We start from the raw sequence: 24,260 nt of genomic DNA on the forward strand, positions 1-24,260 counted from the left end.
AACTAGAGGAAAAAATCCTCGCATTCAAACCCAAACCAAAACTCTGGCTTCGATATATCGATGATATCTTCACAGTCTGGAGTCATTCCGAACAAGAGCTACTTCAGTTTTTAGAAAAAATCAACCTGCTTCATCCTCGCATCAGATTTACATTAGGAAGAGATTCCCCACAAGGCATCCCCTTTCTGGATTTACACATCCAAAGAAAAGACGACGGTTCCATTTCCACCTCTATCACAAACCGACATTTCCAGGCTGCTACATTCACAATACTTCAGCTCATCATCCCTCTCAAAAAATTGGCATCATTAAATCATTGGTAACCAGAGCACACAGATTATGCTCCTCTGAGGATTCTCTAAAACAAGAATTGGAAATAATCAAAAACACAGCCACTCTAAATTGTTACAATCTCAAAACAACTCAAAAAATCATCAGCAATTTCTCTGCACTTCAACCTAGACAAGAACAACCCCATAGGATTCCCATACCTTATATCAAAGGCATCTCTGAACAGCTCACGAAAATTATGAAGAAATACAATCTTGCTGACCTACAAACCCATCAACCAACCAGATCCAAAACTTGTTACCCTCGCCTAAAGATAAACTTTCACCTATGCTACTACCTGGTGTATACAAGGTTCTATGCTCCTGCAAACTCTCTTATTTTGACAGACAGGCAGATCAGTTTTTAATCGCATTTCGGAACATCAAGACCATCTCCACCTCTTCAAACCGCATAAATCAGGCCTCGCTCAACACGGAGTGGAAAACCCAAACCACAAGATCCATTGGAAAAAGACAAAACTTCTACACAGATCTTCATATAAATATGAACGTTTATATAAAGAAAGTGCTGAAGCCCTACTCCACAGACCAAATCTGAACCGCAATGATGTGCTTGCCATCCCTAAAGTATGGGAAATTGTCATACAAAATTGTGTAAAATAATTACTTAACTGTAATTAATTTTAATTTAAGTAATTTAGTTCAATTTAATTTAAGTTCAGGATGCAACGCGGCACTGCACGCAATTTGAATTCCTTTGTACATACGCACCCTTTCTTTTGTCATTCCTAGTATTGCCTTACTGTACTGATGATGTCCTAAGATACCTAGGACGAAATATTTACGCAATTACGCAAAAAAAATCAAATGACAATTCTAACAAAACTTGTTTATTAAACTGTTAGAACAAGCCTCCATAGAGATATGGAGTTAGTACTATGATAGGAGAATGAATGATGCCTATACAAATGGGTATGGAACCAATATAAAGCTATTGGTTATAATGTATTTTTGTCTATCAATTGTGTTCTCCTGGACAGTTTTCCTGGTTGCAGACCAAAAAAAAAAGTTTCTGGAAGGGGAAACCCTGCAACCTAAATATATATGAGACTGGTTAACATGGCTTCAACTGAAAAGACCTGATAAAGGATCTTCACATCAGATATGGGATTTGAGGCATAAAGAACATGGTCTGACTGAGCTACAGAGGCTGGCAAGTTATGAAGTTAGAAAATGATATACACTACCAAGTACTCATTAAGGAGTCTTCTAAAAACTTTGAGCTAGTTTAATCATTTTTATTAATATTTGTTTTGTTCATCTATGAACCTCCTCAAAGTAATCCCTGTTATTTAGCTGTCATCCGAATGTTACAATGAAAAACATTAATTTAGAGAAGCCGATGCTGAAAATAGTTTTCCTATCCTGACCATATTAAAATAAGCAAAATAAATCATTTCTTGTTCAGAAACCACAACTAATCATAAAAAAAAAATCTTTCAAAACAACCTGCTTCTGCATTTCCCATTCGATTGTATACTTGGCATTCTAAATCAGACTAACACTCTTTGGAAAGAAATATAATCGTTATGGGGTTTTATTTTATTTTATTTTTTCCAATTTTTAGCTAAAAATCAATCAATCCGCCACTTTGTGTATAATAAGAACAACTGCTGGAACAAAATACTTGGCACACACTGGAAAACACAGAATTCGTAATGTCAGTTGATAAATCAGACTAACAGAAAAACATAGTTGATTGAGGATGATTTACTGAGAATAGAAATGGAGGAATACTACATATCCAGGAAAGATAGGAAGAATGAGAGAGTGGTGAGCTATGGAAATTTTAACAAAGGGCTCGCATCGTCATGCGAGCCCTTTGTTAAAAAAAAAAAAGCCGTATTTCACACCAAAACTTTTATTAATACAGCTTGTGTACAAATTCCAATCAGAAAGTATGAGAGGACAATTAACCTCTAAAGGCTATCATTTCTTAAACAAATATTTCATGATTTAGACATGAAATATTTGCATACAATCAACTGTATTAATTTATCTTACATAACAAAAACATTTTTTAATTATAAAAATATAATAAGAATGAAATCTTTTATAATCTTTCATAAAACATTTGATTGGCTACTGGTTTTACCATACGATTGATTACCAGAAGGAGAGAAGGGTAAAGATAGTTCATGCACTTATTTTATTTTCAAACTTGGGCACATTCGTTATAGAGGAGTTGAAACAATAATTCCAAATAATCTATACACTGCCGAATAGACTAATTTTTGTTAGGTTACCATATGAGTTTGTTGCTTAATCATCATCATCATCAAATTCCTGCCATGTACCCTCAAGGGGTGTACAGGATATGATAGTACTACATGAAAAAATTACATCATTACTAACTTCCTATCTACAATTTTCCTCCAAATCAGTCTGTTACTTGTCAAGACTCCAACATTATCAGATCTTATATTTCTATTGTCTAAGGCACTTTGTACCGTATCAATCCACCTATATCTTGGTCTTCCTCTGGGTCGTTTTCCTGCCAACCTGGCAGAGAACACTTGTTTTGCTAATCTTTCCTCTCCCATTCTATATAAGTGACCATACCATCTGAGATTAGCTCTGCTAACGCATTCCTGGATGCTGACAATGTCAAGTTCTTTCCTAATATCCTCATTTTTAATATGATATTGCCATTGATGCCATCTGTTCACGCCTCTAATCTTTCTCAGGACTCTCATATCTGCGGTCTCTAGTCTTTGGTCAAGTGTTTTACTTCTGACCCAGCTCTCAGATCCATAAGTTAAAATTGGTTTGAACACAGTCTTGTATACAGCTAATTTAGTGTTCCGACTAATTTCTTTCTTATTCCATATGAATTTATTCAATTGACTTCCCACGATACCAGCTTTGCTGATTCTGTTGTCTATTTCTATATTTAGTTTACCATCTTCAGTAAAAATTGTGCCTAAGTAGCTGAAATGTTTTACTTGTTCCAGAGGTTCTCCATTCACAACACAGTTGACATTTTCAATGATTCTGCCTATTTTCATTGTCTTTGTCTTTTTATTGCTGACCTTCATACCAAAAAAAAAAATAATTATTTTTTAAAAAAATAAAAAAGTAAACAAGAAGAATAAGGGGCTCGCAAATTTGAGAAAAATTTAACAAAGGGCTCACGCAAGCCCCTTATAGCTCACCACTGGTTATACTGCTAATGACAGCAGAAAAGTTATGTCCACTCAGAGCAGAGATCAGAAATTCGAATTTCAACATAAAAACAAAATTCCAATTTTTGTTTGTGAGGCCATTTGTGCATGTGTGCACAAATGGCCTGACAAACAAAAATTGGAATTTTGAAATCCAGAGTAATTTAATAATAGGTGATACACCTTTTCACTACTTGTATATGGAAGATATATGACTTCTTCATTACCTCAACCTTTGTATCCCTTCTGGGTCTGGTTCCCATTGATGAGACCTCAATAAAAATCGAAACCGGTCTGGGTAGTGGCCCTTCCCATAATGCTTCCCACACATACTTTTGGTGCATAATATGCACCAAAAGTATGTGTGCTTTGCATTATGGGATACTAAGGCAATTGATACAAAATCATTAGCCTCTATATACAAGTGCAAACTGTGTTTTCTTAAACTTGGATAAGGATTCAATCAAGAATATAATTTCTTGGCATCTTTAATTTATAAAATATTGGAATATCTTGACAAACTATTTTAAGAATTCCTTGGCTTTAAGACTGATTCTTATATAAATAACTATCCATAAGCCAAGGAATTCTTAAAATAATTTGTCAAGATATTCCAATATTTTATAAATTAAAGATGCCAAGAAATTATATTCTTGATTGAATCCTTTATCCAAAAATTGGAATATCTTGACTTGAAGACTGATTCTTATAAAAATAACTATCGTTAAACTGCAACAAGCAAAATGTGAGAGAGTGAGTGTGGGAGAGAGAGAGAACTGTTTTGAATTATCACCAAAACAACCAAGGCCATAAAATTCATATATTACGTTGGAAGATTTTTCCGCTCGGTTAGACTATAATAAATTTAGTTTAATCCTTATTTCATAAATTTTATGTAATATATATTCATATATTACACATCAATTTATTCATTTATAGATTGTTATTTTAAAAGAACAACCACTCACCCTAAAGGTTCCAGAAGGAGGAGAAGGGAAAAAAAATAATAAAATAAATAAATAATAAATTTGCCACTACAGTCAGAGCAGCTATCAGTGTAAGTTTAAATGGCCTATTAGAATTCTTCATGGTCCGTAATGTAACAGAGACCAGATCTTTCCAACCAAGACACAAATAACATTAAACCCCTCAATTGGCCACGACGTCTATAGACGTTCAGCTAAATCTGGATACGAAACTCTAACACCCATTGAATAACATGGATAAGAAGTGCAATTTGGTGTCACTATTTCATCAACATCGGCCGGTAGGGAGGTTAATTGTCACTAAAAAGTTCCTGAAACAGAATACTATGTAGACACTGGAATACAATTAAAGAATTTGCTGACTAAAATTAAGTCCTTGCTATCCAGGTCGTTTTGTGTCTTTAGTAAGTGTATTGTTAAAATGCCTCTGATAATTCTAGGTTTGATCTAACAAAATGCCAGCTTGTATATAATTTTAGTCAGTAAATCATTTATTTGAATGCCAGTTTTTCAATCGTAGCTCTTCTGTTTCAGAAACTTCAACATGATTCATTGCAACAGCTACAGAAATTTGAACATGGAAATGTCACTATAAAGTTATTCTAAACAAAGCAAAAATTAGAAAATAAGACACCTCAAGCATACACGTGACAGATTTTAAAGCTAAGCCCCCTCCCCTTTCTTCATGTGGCTCCTATCCTACCCACATTTTTTTTATGTAAACCTACAATACATTTGTATTATGAGTGGTCTAAAGATTATTTCTATGTTTTTTTAAATTAATTTTGTAAATTTTTTTTATTTTTATTTATTTTTTTATATAGTTCAGAAACCCTGCTCTAGAGACCAAATGCTCTAAAAATAATCACAAACATCTATACCTATGGAAAGATTTAAATCTACAGCCTGTCGGTTGGAGAGCAGATATGCTAACCACTCAAACAAACTCACTATTGGAATCGGATTTTTTTTTCTTTTTAAATTTTAATTTGAAACAGCCAGTATCAAGTTTTCATGAAATCTTCATAAGCAAAAATCTATATAAAAAGAAGTAGAAAATATATATTCTTATCCATATGTAATTAATTGCAGAATAAAATAGAAAAAAATAGCAGCAAATCAAGCTAGAGTAACAGAGAATCTTTAAAGTTTTTTTTTCTTTTTTTACTGAACTATTTTAAGAACTACAACATGACTCTTCTCATCAATGAAATGAAATTAAACTTTATATCTTTTATAGGAGGACAAAAAAATCCTCTCTTGGCAGGTCTGATTACTATTTTATTTAACTTTACACTTCTCAAATTTTTGTGTTGTTATTTACTATGGTATGATTATTAATATGTAGGCAGAGAGCTCCTGGTTGCTGATACCTGACTTCAGATGACTCAAGTGCAATTTCTCAGTGATGGAAGGAGGGAAACTACACACCAAAAATGCATTATCAAACAATGCTTTTTTTTTTTCTTTTTTTTTTTTTATCTATTTATAGAAACTTTCCTGGCTTACACATGTAAAAAAATATAGAATTTTATTCAGAAACTCCAATATATTTCATCCAGCATAATATGGACACAATCAGGGAGACAGATCAATAACTATTATTATTTGACACCTCCAGTGAGTCCAAGACTCATCAAGGGAGAGCACCTACTTTACAACTATCCGTTTCCATCACTCAACCTCGTTCACTCGTCATCTACACTGACGCCATCTCTTGTCCACCACCACCACAAGTATTTTCACAAACATTCCCAAACATCCATGCCTACGACAAGATTTGAACCCGCAGCCTTTTTGGCTGGAGAGCAGATATGCTAACCACTTGGCCAACCAGGCCGGCTGGTTGGCCGAGTGGTTAACTACATTGAAAACATCAATCATAAGAATGAATCATGAAGAATATGCCTAGCACCGCAGTTGTCTTGGTTGCAGCTCAGGTGCTAGGATTACACTATCAGAGTTCAAACAACTGTAAAAGTTGCATAGATTAAAAATAAAATAATAATAATTAAAAAAAAAAAAGAACATGAATAATTAATAGTAATCGCTTCCCAAAACTTAAAGTTTGCTCAAACCTTAACCACTCTGACTGTATGCCAAACTTGAAGTTTTGGAAAGTGATTACTGTTAATTTTTCATAATGTTTTTATTTATTTATTATTTTTTTAAGTAATTACTTTCCAAAACTTAGATTAGTATACAGTGAATGTGGTTAAGGTTTGGGCAATCTAAGTTTTGGGAAGTAATTACTATTAATTTTTATAGTAAGTTTTTTACAGAATGCAAATATAAACAATCAATATGACATGAACTTATTCCAAATCAATTCTCTTATGCTTTCAAGGCAAAGTATGGTTATTAATGAAGATGAAATGCAACTCCAATGTTTTATCAGTAAACATAATAATGATGATACAAGTTCATAAAGGGGGGGGGGATAATATAGCTTGATCTGCTTATATTTAACATATTTCATGTAATTAATTTAGTGTAATAGAATAAACGAAATGCGAGTGCATTACTGGTACTTCCACAGTTGATTATTATTATATATACTCAAAATCTCACTCAGTGAGCAATATATCTCATTGAACCTTAGAACTTATACATGCTCCAAGCATGCGTAAAAAATTCCTGCAATGCATTCTACTTACCTATTGCTTTCTTTATAAAAAATCTACACCTCGCTTCACCATCATACTTTTATACAACTTCCAGAGATAGCCTCCCATTGTGTACAATATTTTCTGTATTAATCTGATAAAAGTCCATTATCATCTTCCTCATCTGCCTAAAGCAGGTTGAGACTCCCATGAAGAATAACTTTCCAAGCCAATCTATTGGCAGCCAAGTTATTTGAACTTCTATAAGAGTTCAGACCAAAAGTCCCTAACCAACTTAAATGTCTATCATATCTCCTCTTTTCCATCTTTCTACTAAATTCTGCAGTTTAAACTTTCTCTCCCACAACCCACATTCCGGAGTCTTGATATTTTATAACTTGCTCATTACTGAATCCTTTCCAGAATTCCAACATCATAATGGGAAACGGCACGTAAGAATGCTAGAGCACAGGGACAGTTACTAAGGATGCCAGTAATAGGATATATTATTATTATTATTTTGTGACACCTCCAGGGAGTCCAAGGACTTATCGAGGGAGGGCACCTACTCTAGAACTCTGTCTCCACCACTCAGTTCACCAACTACACCATCTACCGTCCACTTAAACAGAGAATCACAAACAACCATGCCCACGGCAGGATTCGAACCCACAGCCTTTTGGCTAGAGAACGAATATGCTAACCACTCAGCCAATCATATTTTACCAATTATCTAAGTTGACAGACACAAATAAGGAATGCAGCTATGAATTTGCCAAGAGTGTCAAAACCTAGTTATATCACTGATGGGAAACTAGATGACATAACTGAAGCTCAATTGTTCATGTGTATTCTGACCAATACCTTATACAGAGCACAACCTCCTCATTTCTATTTGTTAGTGCGTTCATAGCAGCAACTGTGTAATGTAGCATAGTTTATCACTGATTAATGCTTGTCCATAGCATTTACATGCTAAGATCATTTTGAATCATCTCAAATCTGGACTTTATCAGGATTCCTTATACAGTTAAACAATAATTCTTATATAGCTGAAGAAAGAAATTGTTTACAGAAAACAGTAAAACAATTACAGGAATTATGAAAAATTTAAACTATCACAAATGACACTGGATGTATGAGGATCACAGACCTTCTTCATATTAAAATAAATAATTAATTAAAAATAAATAAATAAAAAATCTAGTGTTGTGATATCACAACTGTTTCACACTGCAGTGAAATTGAGATAGCAATATCAACTTCTATCACTCATTCTATTAATTATTTGATTATGCCAATAAGAGGCAAGATATATGAAGAGGTTGAAAGGAAAGAATCTTTTATCAACACATTTATTTCTAATCATATTTAAATAGTATGTTTCCATTATAAAAATAGAGCTAAAGAGCATTATAAAAAGTTATCTTCTAAGGTGTGCATATACACACACACACACTTTAAAGTTTATCGTATGAATATGAATGAACAATATTTTCATGTCATTAAGTTTCCTTACTTATTTTTACATACCTTTGGTATTAATAATTAATACATTTCAATTAAATTAACAGTGTAAAAAATCGATCACAATTTATTCTCGCAAACTGGTGAGGATCAGAAATGATTGTAGCTGTATTCGAACTGATTTACCTTGCGCACGAAAAACGTGTCCGAGACCGGCTAACCCAACCTCGGTGCAAGGTACTCATAAATCATCTGCATTCTCCACAGATTCGAATCGAGATCTTTTCGATCCAGGGAAACTTGTCGGAAGTTTTCGACTGCGCCATGAACATAATTTTCAAAAACTCTTACTATTAAAACATACACTAAACTTTTAAAATTTTTCAAAGTATTTGTCTTATTAATCCTGTTACTCCCAAATGGCACACTGCAGTTAAAACTGTTGCGAAAATAATTTCCAGTTGCATATTTCTGCCGATACTTTGTATTATATAACCAAATTATGTTTAATTCAGAAAGAAAGAAACCGGAGCCAAAAAAAATATGTATTATTAAAAGGAGAAAAAAATGTACAGGAATTTTGTTTCAGATCTCGACAATTATTTCAAATTTTCTTAAAAATGGTTACGCCTGTTTGAGAGGAAGCGCCTGTAAAGTTCGGAATGTGCAATATGATAACCCTTTCAAAAACATATCTATAGTATTAAATTTAAATGTGGGGGGGGGGGAGTATTGGGTTAAGACATCTACGTTAACGATACATGCAAGCGATGTGCCGCATCATCTCAGTCCTGAAAATCATTTTTAAACTATTAAAATACTGCAATTTTATAAAAATTTCATTATGTTTTTTCTTCACATAACAAATGACCAATTATTTATATCGCCTACATATTATGATGTCTATTCCAAAGCGATTTTTTTTTTCTCATTCAAACCTATACGCAAAATCAAGCAACAGGATCACCTCAAACTACCGAGAAGGCAGACCGCGGTAACTGGAAGCGCAAGTGAACTTCAAATCATGCGGCTGTACTTAGATATAAAACTTTGGATGATGGGTACTTACATCGTCCCACTTTATAAATTTGTTCCCTTCCTGAAGATTCTTAGGGACTGAGATTGGCTTGAGTTGGACAACATGTACACCAGATTTAGCTCCTGCCATATTCCTACATCAGCTCAAGACAGCCGTTTTCCTTGCTCTGACAGAAACTAGTAAACGAACGTGCCTAACTTGACTCCACCTCTACTTGGCTCTCTTACTACATGGCGCAGCCTCCAACTGAACCGCGCAAGCAGTGCAGCATTATTCCGAATGTATAAGGCATGGTAAAATCAACAGATGACACGGTGAATTCCATGTCATTGACAATAATCATTTAACAAACCCGCACATTAATGAACTGTGAACCATTACTTTCGGAATTTATTATTTATAAACTCGTGCCAAATAGCATCAAAATCTGCTTCAGATGGCAGCACATAAGTAACAAATATTTCATGATGGCGTTTTCTTTAGTATTTATTATAAATATAGTTGGCGAAGGCTGTATATTTTGATTTGATGATGTTTTTTTTTAGGTTTAGGAGAAAATTTAGCAGGCTCTTTTTATGTGTCTGCTTCGGTGTAAACTAATAATTTTGACAAAACTTGCTTTACTGAAATTAATGTGCATACCTAATTTAACGGCGGATATTGCCGCATGTAAGTCTACAGGTGTCTGAAACCAAGTCGGTTTTACATGCCCAAGTAAATTATATGCTATTATTCTATTCCTTAAAGAAGGAGGGAAATGTTTATCTTTAGTGCATGATTAGAGTATTTCTCGTATTTTCTTATATACAGTGAGAACACGAGAGTAATGATTGTTCTATAAACACGAAGCATTTCATTAGCTTTATACATTTGCAGTAATATTTACATGGAGGATATATATATATATATATATATATTTTTTTTTTTTAACGTCTATCTTTTGAAATACTTATTATCAAAATCAGTTATCCAAAAATAAGTTTTATAACAACGGTCTCTCCAACGTAATCCAGGGATATGTAATTACAAGAATATCAGGATTGTAGAAAAGTTGTACCCCTTTTAAATAGGGGTTGAAATGTTAAGAGTGGCCACCCATGATGAGTCCTGGGACTTCATGGAAGTGTGTTAATAACAGTAAGTTGGTTGGGATAAAATCGTTGGATAATCCCAGAAAAAAAAGTGGCCAAGGTGTTGGAGAGATTAGTAAGGAATAGAATACAGGATTGGGTTGATGGACATAGCATTCTTTATGATGGTCATTCATGGATTTGTAAAGGGTTCTGTTTTAGTAATTTACTTGCATTTTATGATAAGGTAACAAGTGTGTTAGATAAGGGAGACTCGTATACAGTGATATTATTATTATCTGAGACTTCCAGGGAGTCAAGGACTCATCGAGGGAAGCTGTAAATTACCCAACCTAGCTATCATACCTTCCCTTAAATTAATTTACACTAGATGCACTCACTACCCATAAGGGCAAATTATTCCACTCACTCACTGCTCTGGGAGAAAAACCTAGCTCTTAACCCTTTCTTGACTGAGAACAACCGTAACTTCTATGGATGCCTTCCATATAATGAAAAATTTCATCATTTGAAATGCTATAACACCCATTCAAAAGTTTATAGACCTCTATCATATCACCCTTCTTTCTCCTGTTAACCAGAGTCTGCAATCCACATACTCGCAATCTGTCCTCATAATCTAAATCCCATAATCCAGATATAATCTTTGCAATTCTTCTTTGTACCCTTTCCACAGCTTTATCCCCCAGGAGACCAAATCTGCGCACAGTAATCCAAGTGTGGTCTTATCAAAGCCTTATAAAGAGGCAAAATTACTTCCTTATCCTTACATGTCAAGGTTCACTTCAACATGGCAATTATCCTCTGAGTTGTATTTGCAACTTTTTCTATGTGACTTTTGAACTTTAAAATTCTTATCCACCAATACACCAAGATCCCTTGCCTCTTCAGTTTCTTGTAGCATAACCCTGTTGGCCTGGTTGGCAGAGTGGTTAGCATATCTGCTCTCCAGCTGAAAGACTGCAGGTTCGAATCCCGCTGTGGGCATGGATGTTGTGATTGTCTGTGAAAATACTAGTGGTGGTGGTCGGCGGTAGATGGCATTGGTGTAGATGATGATGGTAGTTATGGTTGGTGGAGTCAAAGAGTTGTAGAGTTGATGAGTCTTCGGACTCCCTGGAGGTGTTACGTAATAACAATAATAATATACCGCTGGAACTCTAATCACGCCAAAGTGCATAACTTTACACTTACTAACATTAAACTGACAGCCATTTTCGTTTGCCGAGATTTCCAGTCTATTCAAATCATTTTGTAATTGCTGAATATCAGTTGCATCCCTGATTGCCGTGCCTATCTTCACATCAGCAGCAAACAATTGAAAATCTGATGACAGACTGTGCTTGATGACATTAACGTATAGATTGAGCAATAATGGCCCAAGGACTGAATTCTGAGGTACACCACTGGTTACCTTAAATCTGGCAGATTCACACCTACTGTATACCACTTTTTGATATCTGTCTCTCATGCATCCCCTGATCCAAGTCAATAGATTATGTTCCAATCCCATATTTTCCAGTTTACACAATAACCTATCGCATGGTATCCTATCAAATTCCTTAGAAAAATCCAACATTATTATAGTGTATCCATTCCCATTATCCAACTCGGTCATAACATTGTTATAAAATATATTCTTGGACTTTGCAAAAGCGTCTGATAGATTACCACTTGATAAGTTGGTGTACAAGCTGCAGAGGATGGGAATAAATAGTACATTGATTAGATGGATCAGAGATTGGCTCAAGACACGCCCAAGACCGGCTAACTTGGCTATGTCTGAGAAAGATCTTTAAGTTTCTCACGTCAGCAACAGGAATCAAACACAGGACACTCCTTTTCCAGGCATATGGTTGCGAAGCACATAGCCACTCGGCTAACCCCATGGACGATTCCATGATAGATATACTTAATGAGAAAGTGATGAAAGCTTGTTTCCCAAAGGGGAAAAGTGAGAGTTCATTGTTTTGGCAGGAACAAATGATATGAAAGGGAAAAAATGTGCAATGAGAGAGGATGTGAAAGAGTTATTGAAAGAACAAAAATGAAGAGTAAGGAAGTAAAAATTGTGTCTAAAAATGATTGCTAATGAGTCAATGACAAGATTCTGCAGGAGGAATGATGTGTAGTTTATAGATGTATAGAGTGAATTTGATGGATGAAAAGCATATATGCCTGATGGACTACATTTAAATGGTTTGGGGGGGGGTAAGATTTTTGGTGAAAATGTTGTTTACTGAGAGTTTGGAAGTGCAAAACCAGGAAACTAGAGATATGGGGGAGATGCAATCAAGCATGTGTCTGGCCACTTCTGGGATAAATGCATGTGTACAGAAAAGATTATGTGATTTCACAGCTTTTAGATTTGAATGGATTGGTAATGACATTACACATGGGTAATTATGAGTTCAAATGGATGTTAAAATGCATGTACATTAATGCCAAAAGTATCAGAAATAAGGGAAATGGGTTCTGGCATTGGTCAGCTCAACATGGCCAAAAATTATAGGCATCAGTGAGATCTGGTTAGTGAGGATAGAGGTAATAGGACAGGAAGTGAGGTATTGCTGATTATTGCTGAACAACTATAACCAACAAAATTGGGAGTTAAAGCATCTTAGATCTGGAGGGTGATGGTTCATTTGAGGTTGTCTTGTGTGTGTGTGTGTGTGTGTGTGTGTGTGTGTGTGTGTGTGTGTGTGTGTGTGTGTGTGTGTGTGTGTGAGAGAGAGAGAGAGAGAGAGGCCAATAGAACAAAATATATTGTTAGTTGTTGCTATAGGTTGGGGGGGGGGGATCTGCATGCAGTCATCAAGATGGCGTCTTATCAAGGCTCAGTAAAGAGGAATAATAACCTGCTTGTCTTTGCTCGTCAAAGTATTCTTCAGTAACCAAGTAATCTGATGAGCTGCTTTAGCCATTTTTGCTATGTGCCCTCTAAACTTTAACTTCCTGTCCACTAACACTTTCAAATCTCTGGCTTTGTCAATTTCCTGAAGTACAATTACATCAATGTGGTATACAGCTGGTAATAATTTTTTCATCCCAAAATGCATAACCTTAAACTTTGCCACATTAAACTGATAACCATTCTCCTTTGTCCAGACTGCCAGTCTGTCCAAATCATCCTGAAAAATTTTAACATCATCTGTATTAACTATTGATCGACCCAACTTTGCATCATCAGCAAACAACTGAACAGTTCCTTGCAGATCCTTTCTTATATCTTTAATGTACAAATTAAACAGTAGTGGTTCAAGAACAGATCCCTGTAGCATGCCACTAATCACAGACCTTCTTATGGACTCTTCTCCTGAACAAATTACTCTCTGATATCTATCCATTAACCACTCTCTCATATATGACACCAGTCCTATATTCATCCCATGTGCTGCAGTTTACTTATTACAATTCCATGTTTTATCCTATCAAAGGCTTTTGATAAATCTAGCAGTATCACTGTACAACTCAGCTGTCAGTGTATTATAAAACATGAGCAAGCAGTAAGGCATAGCCTACCCTTCACAAAACCATGTTGCCCCCCCCCATACAGTATCCCATTTTTCTTCTATCTATTCCTGTATTTTGTTCTTGACTAACTTCTCCAGTACCTTGACAACAACTCCTAATATGCTGATCAGTTGGTAATTTGCTACATCAGTCTTGGAGCCTCTTTTATGCAATGAAACTGTTCCCCCCCCCCAAGACCAACTCAGAGCTGATACTTAGATTAAACATTGTGGTCAGGGGCACTGACATTTCCCTAGCATTGTCACTTAAAACTCAAGCTGGTATACCATCTAATCCTTAATCTAAGCAAGGGGAATCCTTATAGGCTTTTTCGTTTGATGGTTGGTTAGCCGATCTCATATCGAGGTAGCAGGGTTTTTCTCCTTGAAACCCAGGCTTTTCATCCTGAGTACAGACCAATCTAGGTATGCAGTCTGTCATTACTTCCCCTCAAACACTCTTCAGAACAACACAATTTACTGATGAAAAGTACTATTTGTTGGTGATGATAGTGGCATCATAGTAGGAGAATTAAGTAGTAGTGGAGAGAGTGAGATGTATTTAGTAGAGAGAGAGCCCTCCAACGATGAGTCCTTGGACTTCTTGGAGGTATCACATAATAATAATAATCCCACAGCTGTATTCACATTAAGGTTCTGTAATATGCTATGCACCTCCATTTCATTCACCTCAGTTCCCATATAAGCCTTTACCTCTCTCTCTCTCTCTCTCACTACTGCATTATCCCCACCTGGATGATATACTCGTACAAAGTGTTTACTTAGTAATTCTACTATTTCAATTGATTCAGTTATTATTTGTCATCGGCATTCATTAAAATCGTTCTGCCATAAATATTCTTTCTTTTACTTGCAGCATATTGAAAGAACTGTTTGGAATTATCTTTGGCCTGCACTGTTCATTTCCTTTCATACTCTGCTTTTGCCTTTCTTACCACACTGGTGACCCTTCTGACCTGTGCTTTTTACTGCTCATGTGCCTGCTGGTCACCTTTCTCCTTGAATTCCCTGCACAATTTTTTCTTTTTTTTTTTTTTCCACTCCAGCTTAATGATATTCATCCATTTATTTCCAAGTGGGAGTAAATAACTCCCACTTATTTACTCTCCTGACTCTAGGTATGCAGTCTGCCATTACTTCCCCTCAAACACTCTTTTACCATACACTATCAACATCTAGCCCCTGTAGTTTCACATGCCATGGCACTGATTCAAGCAATCATCCCCCAAAGCTTGTGATACTTACCAGCCCTGTAATTCCACATAATAACCCCCCCCCTCTTAAATAAAAATTCCACTCTCAGACTCTGACTATATGATCACGCTCACCAATTGGCAGCAACATGGTCATACTGGTTATAGACAAATTCTCAGATGCAATTACTAGATCAAGCACTCTCAAACCCTCACACTCTAGTATATTCAAGCACTCACACCTTAGTATTTTCCATTACATACTGTCTAAGGTAATTATTACATAGTAACTTCATAAATTCCATTTCCTTCCTCCCATGTATCCTCTCCTTCTTCCAATCTATGTTCCATAACTGAAATCCCCCATTATTATCTGCCCTCCACTGAGCCTATTTGCTGATGCATACTATCCCTATCATCTTTTCCATCCCCTGGTCCATAGCAGTATCCAACTGTCTATTTTGTTCTGTTGGCCTCTATCTCACATCAAATGTGCTATTTTCACTGGTTGAACTTCTACTCTTTTTGGTTGCAGTTCATCGGCTATCATCAATAACACTCCTCCCCCAGTTCTTTTCTCTCTATCCTCCTTGAACACACACTATACCTGAACTGTTTATGGCATAACATCGTGTGGATTCAGTTTCAACTGATTATTTAAAAAAAATAATAATAATAATAAAAAAATGCATGTCTCAGAAAATCACAGTCAAATAGATATGGGAGGAGGAGACACACCTACTGTAATTATTATTAAAGCAAGAACTCTTCCTTATAATCCCATGCTTAATATTTTAGACTCATGTACCTATCAACCCAATCCTATATTCCAGTCCTAACCACTCACACCAGTACTTTAACCACGATTGCTCATGCAGAGTCCGTCAAAAAAATGTAAACACACTTCAGCAAAAGAAAAACCTATATAAGATGTTGTGATAGTAAATTTATACAGACATCAAGGGATGAATACAAGTTACTTTTGATTTCTACAGTTACATGAGGTGCTCAAAGTGGTTACCATTAGTGTCCAGACTTATTATTACGGTGAACTACTGCTTAGGCAATGTTGGCCAAAGTGTCCAGTGGGATTGCTGCACATGCCGTTTCAATTTTTTTTCCACAGGGCCACGAGTGTGGCTGGTTTTCTATGATACACTTACATCCTTTAGAGTCCAAGGGTGTTAAATCAGGAGAACGTGAGGGGGGGGAACCTCAACTGCACCTCTTCATCCTGTCCATTGTCCCTGCAAACTCTCATCGAGGTAAACTCTCACGTCTCGGTGGTAGTGTGGTGGTGCTCCATTTTGTTGAAGAGAAATTGATTATTCCCATGAAGTGCATGAATGGCAGGTAAAATAGATGTGTTTAGCATGTTTAGATATTTACTGCCTTGTCATGTGGACAAGGCAGTAAATTGACTGCCTTGTCCACACGAATGGATTTTCTTGAGCCCAGTAAACACAAACAAATATGTACAATTGTTAGGCATGTTGGAAGTTGTGTTGCAAAATCATGCCTCCATTGGTGTTGAACTTCAACATTCTCGAATTCGAAGTACCACTTTAAAATGGTCTTGCGTTCCTCAGATGACAATCGTGCCTCGGCCATTTTGTTTGACTGTCCTACCAGTCACGTGTTGATGCTAGTATTCATATGAGTAATAACATCTTTTGAGATAACATCATACTACACATTGCTACTATAATTCGATCCAACTTCGAAAAAAGTCCATAGATAACATCTTTATTAAAGTATGTATGTATTTTTTTGATGGACTCTGTATATACTATCTGGCCTTTGCTTGGAAACCTCTGTTTTTGGCACTATTCATGTGTGTAGTGCACTGCTTTGTTTGCTTTCTTTTCCTTTTGGCACCTTTCCTCTGCAAATCTTGCTAGCACTCAATAGTATGATCAACTCCTTCACAGATTCCTGTCCATCCACCTCCCAAATGAATAACTCATAGTCACTTAACCATCTAGAGGCAGATTTGAAATCTCATTCATTGTAACATCCTCTGATGCATTATCACATCCAGGATTCTTAATCCTCGTGTGACTTCTGTTACATATCTCCTAAGGCAATTTTCTTTCAAAAACTCATGATATTCATTTTCCATGCTCCCTATATCTTTTTGCAATCTATATTTTCATAATTAAAAATAATCCAAAATGATTACTTTCTTATATGTTAAGCCAGTAACATTTCTTTATTACCCCCAAATTTCCAAGCCCATCACAACATTCCAACCAAATATCTCATCGTGGACTTCATATCATATTTCAAAACCATAGCCATTTCCTCACTTGCATCTCCACCTTGAATGGACATTTCCTTGTAATCATTTATAACACTCTCTTTGTCCATCCTAATCTTGTAGAAAAAGCCCCATACCTACTCTATTTCTGTTTTTATTAATTAATATGAGACAACAATTAATATTATTGTCTCATATTTACTTATATATATATATAATGCTTTGCCTTTAGATGTAAAGATAACTGTAAATCCATAAAAGAAAGAACCATAAAATACATGTGAACACAATGAGAAGATATTTAATTTACACTTCAATAAACATATTTCCACTGTGTTCATATGTATTTTATGATTCCTTCAGTAATTTTTTGAGCAAATCAACTCGGCCAGTGCCACTAACACTTCAACTCATTTACTCTTCTTAATATGTAGAAATAGTAACACTAAAGTGGTAGAATGAATGAATTAATTAATTGTAAGAACAGTGATGTGAATTAGTATTTAACCTGTTTCAAACAGTACACTAAAAGCTATCAGACTCTAAAATAACTTGAACATTTTTGAATTTCAGACCAAATCATGTTAGCACTGTTTGAGGATAAGAAATTTCTCATAGGTAGCATCTTCCCATTGACTGTTAATCTAATGAGTTATGGAGTAAGTACATTACAGCATTTATGTTTTACTCAGTTTCTTATTTGTACATTGGATATATGTACAATGTACATAATATTGATTAATGCAATAAAGTATGTTTATTGTACTTAAAATATTATTTATTTCACTCTGCAGGCTGTATGCAAAAGAGTATCCCCTTAAACAGTTTTTTTTAAAATGAATGACTGCTGAGCCACGTGTTTATAGTCCTGTATGATTCATATAGAAGCAAGAAACATGTATTATAATATAGCTATGAATTATTTGTGACCATGCATGATATTAGAGTACTAGTATCATTACATCATCATCATCATCAGCATCAAATTCCTGCCATGTACCCTCAAGGGGTGTACAGGATATGACAGTACTACATGAAAAAATTAAATCATTACTAACTTCCTATCTACAATTTTCCTCCAAATCAGTCTGTTACTTGTCAAGACTCCAACATTATCAGATCTTATATTTCTATCGTCTAAGGCACTTTGTACCGTATCAATCCACCTATATCTTGGTCTTCCTCTGGGTCGTTTTCCTGCCAACTTGGCAGAGAACACTTGTTTTGCTAATCTTTCCTCTCCCATTCTATTTAAGTGACTATACCATCTGAGATTAGCTCTGCTAACGCATTCCTGGATGCTGACTATGGCAAGTTCTTTCCTAATATCCTCATTTTTAATATGATATTGCCATTGATGCCATCTGTTCACGCCTCTAATCTTTCTCAGGACTCTCATATCTGCGGTCTCTAGTCTTTGGTCAAGTGTTTTACTTCTGACCCAGCTCTCAGATCCATAAGTTAAAATTGGTTTGAACACAGTCTTGTATACAGCTAATTTAGTGTTCCAACTAATTTCTTTCTTATTCCATATGAATTTATTCAATTGACTTCCCACGATACCAGCTTTGCTGATTCTGTTGTCTATTTCTATATTTAGTTTACCATCTTCACTAAAGATTGTGCCTAAGTAGCTGAAATGTTTTACTTGTTCCACAGGTTCTCCATTCACAGCACAGTTGACATTTTCAATGATTCTGCCTATTTTCATTGTCTTTGTCTTTTTATTGCTGACCTTCATACCATATCTATTACAACAGCTATTCAATTTAGTCAGAGAATCTTATTATTATTATTATTATTATTACAAAAACCTCCATGGAGTCAAAGACTCATCGTGGGAGGTCCACTGTTATACACACAGTTTATCATACTGTGCCTTAAATATATTCACTGTCTCTGCACACACCACACTCTCGGGCAAAGCATTCCAATCACTCACCACTCTCCATGCAAAAAACCTGCTCCTCACTCCCTTGCTCACACCCTCCTTATACAGCTTCCAGGAATGACCTCTTGTTCTCCTGCTATCCTCACCCATTCTGTGCAAAACCTCCCCGACGTTAATCTGGTAATAACCACTCAACAGCTTATATGTCTCAATCATATCCCCCCCCCTCCTCCTCCTATCCACCAATTTCTGCAAATTGCATTTTGTCAATCTGTCTTCATAATCTAAATATGCTTCATATTTTCTTAAACTCTACCCAAACTCTCTCCTTAACACAGAAATCTTTTCAACTTTCCTTTTCACTCTGGTCAAAAAATCTGTCTATCGCTGCTATTCATTTAAAAAAAAAAACTATATTCTTCAAAGATTAAGGCTGGACTGAAACATTCCCGACAATGCATATGCACAGCTAGAGTTTTTCAACAAAAGGAAAGGTGGAAATAACAGCAAAATATATAACAGCAATTATGCAATGTCTTGTGAATGTTAATAATGCATGACACTACCTGTTGATATGTCTGTCATAATGAATGCCATGTATAACAACACAAGCAGCTTTTTTAATTTCAGCAAAATATTAATTTAAAGTATGCTACTATATAATTTTTAAACATTTAAAAGTTTCCATATACCCCAACAACACGGGAACCTCTGGTACGGATTATTCCACAATTTTTCATCTCATTACACCTAGATTTTTCTAGCCGTAATGATAAAATACTTTGAGATCATAACAGATTATCTGAAATAACTAATCTTTCATAAAAATTACAACACACACACAAAGATTTCATAATATGCTTTTCCAATTGATCTCGTTATGATTAATATACTTCAGTACATCAAAATCATTTTCAAGGTTTTAAATGATTGTTAAGATACATCATAACTTTAAATGTTCTTTTGTAAATATACATAAAATATATTTTTTAAATATAATTATTTATAAAAATGCAGTACAAAAAAAAAAAAAAAAATGTTTCCACATTTTAAATTACTAAGAATTGCAACTCCTAATTTGCTTCTTCAAAAATTTCTTAGGATTTTTTCCTTGGCATATATTTTGTGCTTTACATTAAATTATAACATGTCTGGGAATAGTTGATATGCTCAATATTTTAGCAGCAGAAAATTATTTTAACAGTAATAATTTTTGTAATCAAGACTACAATTTAAAAAAAAAAAAAAAAGAGGCTAATTGCAATAGCTTTATTGGCTATTTGGAGTACATGCTGCAACCAAGGGGACAGCTGTTGATTTGGCCAACTCAGTTGCCTTTTTAGCTTTTTCTCTTAATTTCTTGTTTTCCATTAATATATAAGGAATGGTAGTTTCTTGTAAAGGAGACGATGGAAACATTTTCTCCAATACGAACTGAAAACCATAGCATGTCTTGACTGCATTCTTTCTAAACCTTTCCACTCCAAATGCTTGAATAGCTCTTCCAAATCCAAAAATAGATGAAGATACCCAAGCAGCACGATCCACTATAGTCCATTTATGGTTTTCTTCACTTTGTCTGTATATGCATTTCTCTTCAATAGACATGATGCTCCTCATCCCAATATTTCTTGTGTATGTAGTAATTGTTTTGTTCTTGGGATCAATAACTGATTCCTCTATAACCTGTACAGAACGTGTATGAATAAATCTCTCACCCCACTTTGGAATCCTATTGGTTTTAGTAAGAAGCCTTTTTGAGTATAATCTTCCATCTCTAACCTTTCTGAAAATTACATCTTCTGATAGGACATGTTTGCTGTATGGATTAGGATACCTAGCCCAAAAAGCTAAGGCAACTTGTTCCCACGAGAAGTGAAAGGTATCATTTCGCTCATAAAATTTGACCATTTCGTAAATATTTCAAAGCAATTCTCCTGGTTGTTCCTTTTCATTGATACTGATCTCGTTCATCTGGCTAAAGAAGTATCCTGAATTCTTCCTTCATTTTTAATTAAGAATGAACATTCCCAAGTAACGAACGACTCCACGATTCGCACAAAACACTTGTAGCGGATTTATTTAGAAGTATAACATCATCCGCATAAAGCAAAGAGCTGACATTAACATCTCCAATTTTGATATCAGGTTTAATACCACATTCCTTCATAATGTGATCCATATAGATAATGAATAACAGAGGGGATAATGTACATCCTTGTCTCACACCAGATTTAACATTAAACCATCTTCCTGTACTTCCTTCAATTCTAACTGCTGACTCACAACTCAAATAAAGACTAAGTATTGCTTGATATAATGCCCCATTGACACCATATAACTGCAGCGTATTGAATAGCTTCTCTCTTGGCACCTTGTCATATGCCTTTTCCAAATCGACAAAACTTAAATACAGATCTTTGTTATATTCCCATGCTTTCTCGACTATTTGTCGTAAAGTGAAGATCTGATCCTGACAGCCTCTATTTGGCCTGAATCCAGCTTGTTCTTCACCAAGCTTTTCTTCCACAATTCTTCTCAACCGTTTCTCAAGTATACTTGCATAGATCTTGCCAGGAACACTCAGTAGGGAAATACCTCTGTAATTCTCACATTCAGTTTTATTTCCCTTTTTATATATGGGTACTATGAGAGCTCTACTCCAATCATCGGGAATTCGTCCCTCTGTCCAGGCTTTCTGAACTATGCAGTGCAGCCACTGTAAGACTCTTATACCACTATACTTCAGCATTTCTGGTTGAATATCATCTACTCCTGCTGCCTTTCCACATTTCAAGCCTTTGATGGCTTTTTCTACTTCAAGTATGGATATGTATTCCTGACTGCATGCCTGGTCAGTGTTTTTTATCACTGTGCTATCATCACTGCTTGTTTCATTTAGCAGTTTTTCAAAGTAATTACTCCATACTTCAAGGATATCTTTTTCTCCTGTTTTCATTTCACCTTTATCATCTCTAATTCCTTTTACAGCACTCTTTCATCCATTCCTAAGCTTCTTCAACAACCTCCAGAATATTTTGCCACCTTCTTGATATTTATTTTCTATATTCTTGCCAAAGTCCTCCCATGTCTTTTGTTTAGCTAGTTTTACACACTGTTTAGCTTTCTTACATTTGTCTCTGTATTCTGTAAGAGTAAAAGCTGACTTATTTGCCAGGAACTTTTGATATGTTTTCTTCTTTTCCTTCACTGCCTCTTTAACTTCCTGTGTCCACCAGGGAGTTCTGATTTTTTTATCCTTGCACACAACCTCACCACATGCCTCTCTGGCAGAATCAATCAATGTTTCCTTCAGAGTTTGCCACTGAATCTCCAAGGTTTGATTCCTGTTCTCAAACTCTTTCATTTTTTCTTCAATAATCTTTGTGTATTTTAGTCTACAGTTCACATCTGAGAGCTGCTCAACTTTTATTCGCTTTAAAACTTTCTTACATGTTATTCTTTTCAATATGAAATTCAATTTTATCCTGCTCAAGACTAAATAGTGATCACTTCCAATTTCAAATCCTCTGTACACTCTGGTGTCCTGCACCAGGGAGAAAACATCACTATCAACAATAACATAGTCAATGAGACTTTTCTTATTCCTAGCCTCTTCTCTCCATGTGAATTTGTGCACATTTTTATGTTGGAACATGGTGTTAGTAATAACCAGTCCATGTCCTGAGCAGAAATCCAACAGATATTTGCCATTATTATTAGCTTTGCTCTTTTCTCCAAATTTTCCCAAAATATTTTTGTATGTCTCACAATCATTTCCTACTCTACTATTTAGATCCCCAACAAGGACCAACTTTTCCTTTTTCATTGTGTCAGTTGCTTTTTCTAAAGCCTCAAAAAATTGCTCCACTTCTACCTTAGTAGAACCTTCTGTGGGACCATAGGCACAAATAAGTCTCATTGTCCAGTTCCCCATTCTCATATTTGCCCACATTACTCTACTTGAGACTGCCTGCCATTCAAGAAGATGAGCCTCGTATTTTGTATTGAATACTATGGCTACTCCTTCTTTTCCTTGATTGTCATTGCCTGAATATAACATTTTGTATTTATTGCTCAGAAAGATCTCACCAGTTTTGGTCTTTTTTGTTTCAGTCACCCCTATATGTCGATCTGGTACTTATCTAATTCCTCAGCTAGCTCCATTTCTTTGCCATTCAGGCCTCTTACGTTGATAGTACCGATCTTTAACTCTGGTGATGTTGAGTTGGGGTTTGTTTTCAGATTTGTTCCAGTAGCTGACTTTTCGCTGTTCGCCCTGGTTCCCTGGCGAAAACAACGGGGGCCTTGTTTAACTGGGCGATGCCCCAGCCGGCATGAAATTTTGTCATGTTGTACCATCATTTTTTATTTTGGTTTAACCAATAAGAATACAATTTGGTCGGCTAAATCCCAAATTGCCAGCCCATCCTCGTTCGTTCAGTATCAAAGTAGATACCCAACAGGGTGCACCACGAGAAGGTGAGGATTGGACATTAGGTCAGAAGCCCTGGTCGGTTCTCCGCATTCCTTTAAAGGCTATGTGGAGGTCTCCTCTCAGTTATACAGCTTTGACCCTTAAGCACTAGTACCCTAATATGTAAAAAAACAGATTTTGTTACACATTTCTATATAAAGCTTCAGTAAGGAGAAAATGCAGTAAGGTATCTATCCTCAACT

At 35.5% G+C, this 24,260-nt stretch overlaps 2 protein-coding genes across 2 annotated transcripts in view; both read right to left on the minus strand.

Moving 5' to 3' along the window:
- The window catches only part of LOC150102439 (1-phosphatidylinositol 4,5-bisphosphate phosphodiesterase classes I and II-like), a 900,535-nt gene extending 890,773 nt beyond the window's left edge, over nucleotides 1-9,762 (minus strand). Inside the window, exon 1 of the mRNA XM_090399636.1 lies at nucleotides 9,643-9,762. Within this exon, the coding sequence (XP_090255762.1) occupies nucleotides 9,643-9,741 (99 nt within the window). The 5' untranslated portion in view covers nucleotides 9,742-9,762. The remainder of the gene's footprint in view (nucleotides 1-9,642) is intronic.
- Nucleotides 9,763-20,835: 11,073 nt separating this feature from the next.
- Nucleotides 20,836-21,651, minus strand: LOC150102440 (PRELI domain-containing protein 1, mitochondrial-like). Its single transcript, XM_090399462.1, has one exon. The coding sequence runs from the start codon at nucleotides 21,489-21,491 to the stop codon at nucleotides 20,850-20,852; it is 642 nt and encodes a 213-aa protein (XP_090255588.1). The 5' UTR covers nucleotides 21,492-21,651; the 3' UTR covers nucleotides 20,836-20,849.
- Nucleotides 21,652-24,260: the final 2,609 nt, after the last annotated feature.

The sequence above is a fragment of the Typopeltis vanoorti genome, chromosome 10, assembly GCF_054136105.1.
Source record: "Typopeltis vanoorti isolate ZY-2024b chromosome 10, IOZ_Tvanoo_1.0, whole genome shotgun sequence".
NCBI lineage: Eukaryota > Metazoa > Arthropoda > Arachnida > Uropygi > Thelyphonidae > Typopeltis > Typopeltis vanoorti.

What these genes read in the sequence shown, in the direction of transcription:
- LOC150102440 (XM_090399462.1), bottom strand. Translation starts at nt 21,491, where the DNA reads ATGGTCAAATTTTATGAGCGAAATGATACCTTTCACTTCTCGTGGGAA.